The sequence below is a fragment of the Octodon degus genome, unplaced genomic scaffold, assembly GCF_000260255.1.
Source record: "Octodon degus isolate 3935 unplaced genomic scaffold, OctDeg1.0 scaffold00279, whole genome shotgun sequence".
Lineage (NCBI taxonomy): Eukaryota > Metazoa > Chordata > Mammalia > Rodentia > Octodontidae > Octodon > Octodon degus.
The window spans coordinates 359382-366795 of record NW_004524855.1 but is presented as its reverse complement, the minus strand read 5'-3'; the positions used below and the strand labels follow the sequence as shown (position 1 = coordinate 366795).

The 7414-nt window shown below is 50.4% G+C and overlaps 1 protein-coding gene across 2 annotated transcripts in view; it reads right to left on the bottom strand.

The window, feature by feature from the left end:
- Nucleotides 1–7414, bottom strand: part of Stx5 (syntaxin 5) — a 23911-nt gene that overhangs the window by 13010 nt on the left and 3487 nt on the right. For both annotated transcript variants that reach the window (XM_023707000.1, XM_004646704.2), the window contains 5 exons: nt 2491–2607; nt 2362–2418; nt 2118–2199; nt 1514–1620; nt 1248–1369 (listed from right to left, as the gene is read on the bottom strand). In XM_023707000.1, coding sequence (XP_023562768.1) covers nt 1248–1369; nt 1514–1620; nt 2118–2199; nt 2362–2418; nt 2491–2607 — 485 coding nt within the window. The remainder of the gene's footprint in view (nt 1–1247; nt 1370–1513; nt 1621–2117; nt 2200–2361; nt 2419–2490; nt 2608–7414) is intronic.

Sequence of the window (7414 nt, the reverse complement as noted above, 5' to 3'; positions counted from 1 at the left end):
TCTCTGTGCTTTGCTTGAGCTTAGCTTGTTCTAAGTAGGTGCTTTAGACCACTGAGCCATCTCACCAGCCCAAATTTTTTTTTTTTTTAAAGGCTGGGGATTGCCTGACAAGTGCAAGGGCCTGAGTTCAATCCCCAGTTCTTCCAAAAAATAAAAATTAAAAAAGGCTGTGGGGGGCGGGGATGGCTCAGTGGAATAAGCATTTCCCTGGCAAGCACAAGGGCCTGAGTTCAATCCCCGGTTCCACCAAAAAAAAAAAAAAAAAAAAAAAAAAAAAAAGGCTGTGGATGTGGTTCAGGACAAAGGCCCCCATCCCCAGGATCTCCCCACCCCTGGCTGCTCCTCTGCTGACCTCCCTTCCCAGGTGCCCACCACAGGCTGAGGACCAGGTGCATCCTTCCACAGCCTGGTGTCCAAGCACTGATGGAGACCTGACACAGCGTAACTGATCTTCTCCCAGGTCAGAGGCCATCCAGTGGGGCTGCCTTTATTGTCCTTTTACATTTACAACTTCTGTCAGGGGACACAAATAAACAAAAGTACAACATGTCCCTCCAAACCTAGGGTCTACTTCTCATCACCTACCTCCTGGCATGTTTTCACAAGGACCTTGCCCACTGCTGCATGTGTCCCCATGACTGAGACATCAGGGCCTTGTCTCTCCTCCAGAGCTTGGCAGCTTTCTGACCACACTGGCCTAGACTCTCGCATACTGTTCCATCTTAGGAGCCAGGACCCACCTATCCCCACTCTGGGACACTCCCTGTGCCAATGCCATGTCTCCTTTAGAGTAGCCTTCCCTGCCACCCTGTCACTTCCTGCTGTGTTGGTCAAGCAGGCCTTGAACTTTTGAGCTAAAGTAATCCTCCTGCCCCTGCCTCTCCTGGAGCAGGGCCTGCAGGCACAGAGCACCGTGCCCCCTTCTCAGATCATTTCTCACCACACCGTCCTAGGTCTCTGTGGAGCTGCAGTTGTCAGGTCCCTGAATCTGCTTCTGTACTGGCTCTCTGCACAGCTGTCACAGCACACCCACCACAAGGAGAAACCTGCACCACTCCAGCCCTCACTGCACCTCCAGCACCCGGGCTGGAGCTGATCAGAAACACTGGGTAGAAAGGTGACCTGGTCTGGCTGGTGGTGGGAGTCACTACTCTTCTAAGGTACCATGCTGTCCCTGGGGCAACATGTCAGTGCTGTTCCTGTCTCAATGTCAGTGACAGGAAGAGGAGGCTCTTGCCGGGGCTCACCTCTGAATGGTCTCCTCCTGCTCCTTCACCATATGCGCCAGTTGCTGGAAAATAGAGCCCAGCTCCACAATTGTGGACTCAATGTTCTGCATGGTGTCCGCCCGGCTCTGGATGTAGGAATCCTTTAGCAGGGAGACAGCAGTGAGCATGGGGCCTTCTCCAGCGGTGGGTTTTCAGGATCTTCCCAGCTGGCCACTCCACCCACTCTCCCCATACTGTGGCGACCCCAAGCACTGAGGGTTGTTCACTCCAGGGTGGAGTGGTACCTGCTCATCCATGAGCTGGAGCTGCTGGCTGGTGCGTGCATCCACCATGTCAATGGCCACATCCCGGGAAGCATGGGACTCGGCCCCCAGAACCACGGGGCCACCACCTGGGGAGGAGGGGGACGTGGCTCTGCTGAGTGGTAAAAACAGGTCCAAAGCCCACACACTCTGACGTAAGTCCTATCTGTGGCACTTACTAGCCTTGTGACCCTGGACAGGTTATCTAACCTCTCTGAGCCTCAGTTTCTCACCTGTAAAATGGGGATAACAGTATTTGCTTTCTCAAAGGGTGGTTGTAAAAATTAAGTTAAGAAAACGTGACTAAGTATATAAAAGTGAGATACTCATTCTTCTAAGACTGAGTTCACCTGCTGTGGGAGATGCAGTGTGGGACACGAGGACCCAAAATGGGCTGGACTCTGAGACTACACAGAGTGACCCTGCCCTCTCCTCCTCTACATGGGCAGACTTTTTTTTTTTTTGCGGAACCGGGGATTGAACTCAGATCCTTGCGTTTGCCAGTCAAGCGCTTATCCTACGGAGCCATCTCCCTGGCCCCTCTCCTCCTTTACAAGAAGAGTCAGGCTCCCCTACCAGGACTCACCCAGGTGGCTGGGGGCGAGGGGCAGGGCAGACACGGGGGCCCGGGAGAACTGCTCCCTCCGGCTCCTCTGCTGCTTCAGGTTCTGCAGTGGGGGAAGAAGGCAAAGGGTCCTCAGGCCTTCTGGAAGGTGTGCGAGCCCAGAGCAAGGCCTTTCTTGCTGGTCCCACGACCCTGGAGGACCTGCCCCTCCCCGTTTCCCCTGGCCTTACCCCATATGCCTATCCCTCTTACATGTTCTTCTCACCTCTGTCCTCACTTCTAACACCGACTTGAAGTCATTGGACATGGAAGCCAGCTTTGACTAGAAGGTAAGGAGAGGGGTCAGCTGGGCAGCAAACACCCCTATTCCCACCCCAGGCGTCCCAGTCCCCACCTGCAGTGAGACCACAATGGTGTTGGAATGTGTCTGTAGGTGCCGGCCGCTCTGGCTGCCCTTGGCCCTCACGAAATCCTGAAGTTGAGCAATTTGCTTGTTGAGGCTATTGATATCCTGATGAAAGAAGCCATAAAAAACCCCGTGTTAACTGGGTCCTCAACCAGGCCTTGGCCCAGATAGGCCTTGCCAAGGCAGAGAGGGCATGGTGGAAACCACCAGCAGAAGTTGTAAGGGCTTGCTGAGCTTTTGGAGCCTCAGTGCAGAGAACTTGTCCTTTGGTAAACCTGGGCTTGCTCACAAGCCCAGCTCTGTGCCCTGCTCTATCCTTGAGGCCACGAGATCCTCTGAAGGCCAATGTACAGCGCCCAGCAAAATACTGGCCAACATTCAGGAAAAGGGAAGAGTGAAAGCCATCAGTTTTCCAGACACAAAAAATGAGAGCATTTCTATACTACAGCAGAAAAGCAAGAGCTATGATTCGCCCAAGGCTACACACAGGTAGCTGCTCACATAACCACGTTGTCTACACAGAATCACGTGTCCTCTGCCCACCAAGAGCTAAGAGAGACGAGGGAAGAAGCCAAGTGGCAGCAGACAGCCTGTACCAGCACACCTGAGCCGAGGAGGGGCAAGAAGGAAGACAAAGAATAAGGGTAAGACGTGGGCTAACTGGAACGGTGACGCACACCTGTAAACCTAGTTCTCTGGGAGGCTAAGGCAAGAGGATCTCAAATCCAATTCGTGCCCAGGCAGCTCAGCCGCGCAGCGAGGCCCCTTCCTTTAAGTAACATCTCAGAAAGAGCTGGGATGTAGCCCGCAAGAAGCCGGGGGTTCTGTCCCCTAGGCGAGGATGACTCTCAAGAAGCTTCTTGTCACTCACCCTCCAGACAGCCCGTGTCCTACACTGGAGGCCAGAGTGGCCTCTAACCCAAAGTCGAGCATGCCACCCTCCTGCTCAAAACCTCCCAGGAGCTCAAGCCCCCGAGGACACGACCTCCCCTGGGCTGGCTCTGTCCTGTCCCGCCCAGCTCTCTGCTACAGCCACAGGCCCTCCACGGGCCACACGCGCACCACTGCCAGCGATAAGCCCTCCATTTTGCTCACATACATCCAAGCGGACATTTCCACTTCTGCAGTGTGCTTTGCTGGGTCTGAGGATGACCTCCTTTTCCATGCCATTTGTGCTACAGCTGTCATTTCTTCAGGCAGGCCAGCCCAGATGACCTCATCTAAAGTAGTCTTACGCCTGAAAATCACTCAGTGATGTCACTGACTAAAAAATGGGCCTCACGAGGCACTTGCCAGGCAGGCACTATTACAACTACACCCCGAGAAGGGACCTGCAGTCCAGATGCGTGGCGCTCCCCCAAGGTTCTCACTAAGACTGGGTCTGAGGCCAGCTCCAACAGGCTGAGCAGTGACCACAACGGGCCCAGAGCTGTCTCTCCACCCACACCACTTCGCTGCCACTGCCCTGTGGCCTCCATCATCACTTCCTCTGTGCAGGACGAGTAAGTGCAGCGGCATCCTCCCTGGTATCGAGCACCCAGGACCACACTGCTGCTCTTCCCGGCAGCCACCAAGCTGCCTTTCCAAGCCATTCAACCACCAGTCAGTGACGACAGCCAGGCACCAGTGAAGCCCAGGGATGCATCCATAAATAAGCAAGAGAAACAAGCTCCTGCTCAAGACGCTACGCGTGACTTATTCTCTTAAAAACCTTTGTGAATGGGAAAATGTTGGGGACCACCAGTTACAAATGTGAGGCCAGGGTCCAGAGGCCTTAACGGTCCCCTGATGCTACGACCTCCAGGACAAAACTGCATCTGCACAGGGTCACTGCTTCCTCCTGAGTCACCCGAAAGGGCCCTCAAAAACATGAGATCTGCACTGGTCTAAGACTACCACATAGTCATCCAATACTCCCACTACCAAAAAAGTAGTAGCCATGTCAGAATGTCACTGTCGGGCTGGTGAGATGGCTCAGTGGTCTAAAGCACCTATTTAGAACAAGCTTAGCAAAACACAGGGACCGTGGTTCAATCCCCCAGCACCACATGCAGCCAGCCCCGCGCCCTGGTGGGCTGAGCTGGCCACACACACATACACACACACACACATTAAAAAAAAAAAAAAAAAAGAATGTCACTGTCTTTGCCCATCGTGAGGCACAGTCCCCCATTGTGGATTACTAAATTCATTCTTTCTTCATCCTTTAGCATACCCTTCATTCAGGCAGCTGGGGGGCCTTGCCAAGGTCCGATACTAGGTGCCTGAACAGGGACATCCTCATGAGGCCTCAGTGGGAAGACACAGCCAGTGGGGAAAAAGAGGATGTGAGGGGCTGGTAAGATGGCTCAGTGGTCTAAAGCACCTACTTAGAACAAGCTTAGCAAAGCACAGGGACCGCAGTTCAATCCCCCAGCACCACATGCCAGCCAGCCCCACCCCCAGGTGGGCTGAGCTGCCCCCCCCCATAAATTTAAAAAAAAAAAAGAGGATGTGAGACAGAGAAGACTCCAAGGGATGAACTCAGAGAGGTTTGAACCAAAGAAGGAGGCTTGGGCTGGGGAGATAGCTCAGTGGAATAAGTGCCTGCCTGACAAGCACAAGGTCTTGAGTTCGATCCCTGGTACCATCAAATAACAAAAAACAAACAAAAAAAAAAAGAAGAAGAAGAAGAAGGCTTGATTGTAGCTTAGCTGAGATAATGGGGTAGAACTTATCAGAGACATGTACAGTTTTTGAGTATGTTGTTGAAGCAAGCCAGAGCTCCACTGAACACCCCCAAGTTGACAAAAACATTACAAGAAATTGTTACAATATAATTTGTGTTTTCCTCAGGTGGGAACCATGACTATTTAAAAGTTGGAATAAGATGGGAGAAAATATAAAGAGAGCTCACTAAGAAAGAGAAACCTGGGCCAGGGAGATGGCTCAGTAGGTTAAGTGCCTCCCTGGCAAGCACAAAGGCCCAAGTTCAATCCCTGGTTCCACAAAAAAAAAAAAAGAAAGAAAGAAAGAAACTTTCTCCTGAGACCTTTTCAGCTTGGGGGTCTGGTAAAATCTGTTTTAGATCTGGTGCTCCCAAAGTTTCTGTGTCAGAGCAACACAAGGGAGAGAAGTACAAAATACAGAAAAAAGTGCTCATGGTGCCACTGGCCCCTGGTAGAGACCCAGAGTCGGAGGAGACATAAAAGAAACTCCAGGTCGCACGCCTCTGGAAACTGCAGAGGCTGGTGTTCGTGCTAGCACGTCAAGGATGTGCGTCTTCATAGGCTGAGAGAACGGTGAGGCGCACGAGTGCCCGCCTTCTGGACACACCACATTGGTGCACCCTGGTTGTGCAGCGGGCTCAGGCTGCGTGGGGCATCTGGTGGCCATTCCTTCCTGTGCTACCTGCACTCAGGGTCCCAGCCCCACTCTCCCCACGTGCCCAGTCACTGCTTCTGTTGTCTAGGAGCAGCAACACCGACAGGTCAGCGGCAGAACCATGTAGCTGAGAGGTGGCTCCACCTCTGCTTTCCCTGGCCACACTGGGCATGGCGGTAGGAGTCTGTGGTCCCAGCTTGCAAAAGGTAATACACAAACAGATCCCTCATGCACAAGTGGGCAGAATGATAATGCTTTAATTGGCTTTTTATAAATACGCATAAAGGGGCTGGAGAGATGGCTCAATGGTCTAAAGCACCTACTTGAAACAAGCTTGGCAAAGCACAGGGACCGCGGTTCGATCCCCAGCACCACATGCCAGCCAGCCCCGCCCCCTGGTGGGCTGAGCTGGCCACACACACACACACACACACACACACACACTAAATAAATGTAATAAATAAAAATAAATAAATAATTAAAAAAAAATAAAAAAATACGCATAAAGCTTACAAATACGCCCTTAAAGTGGTCAAGACCACAAACTATCTTAAAGATTACCTAAGAGCTTATTAATATATAAAAACTAAATCTTGGGGCCAGGGAGATGGCTCAGTACAGTAAGTACTTCCCTGGCCAGTGCAAGGGCCTGAGTTGAATCCCCGGTTCTGCCAAAAAACCCAAAAAAACAAAAAACTAAATCTTACAGATCCACAGCAAGCTGCTTTGCTACTTGGGTATGTGTTTCAGAAGATCATTAACTATTCTTACAGCATCAGTGGGAGCAATTATGAAGAATAAAGAAAAAAGGGCTGGTGAGATGGCTCAGTGGTCTAAAGCACCTACTTAGAGCAAGCTTGGCAAAGCACAGGGACCGCCCAATCCCCCAGCACCACTTGCCAGCCAGCCCCGCCCCCTGGTGGGCTGAGCTGGCCACACACACACACACACACACATAAATAAAATGTAAAAAAAAAAGAATAAAGAAAAAAAAGTAGAAAAAAGAAAAAATAAAGAGCAAAATGATAGAGAAAACAAAAATAAAAAGAAAAGAAAAACAAACCCTAAACTCTTAAAAATACAAAAAACAAAAGCAACAGCAAGAAAATAAAAGAAAAAAGAAACGGAGAAAAAAAAAACCCCAAAACCCTAAATCTTATAGAAGGTCAAGTTAATCCAAGCTACATTAAGTCTTACAGAGGGAGATCCCACAAACCCTGTTAGAACAAAGATAAGGTGTGAGTAGGGGACAGAAATATAAAGGTGATTCAGCTGGAGGCTGAATGAAAAAAAGGATTGCCAAAATTTTTTTTTTTTTTTTGCAGAACTGGGAATTGAACTCAGGCCCTTGCACTTACCAGGGAAGCGCTTATTCCAATGAGCCATCTCCCCGGCCCCACCAAAATTCTTAAAATACAAAAAAATGAGCAAAGTTTTCATTCTTTTTAATTTTTATTACAAAAGAGCTTTGTTAATTGACCAAAGTTCTGACTAAAATCTATTTATAATTATAAACTTAAGGGCCAGGGAGATAGCTCAGTAGAATAAG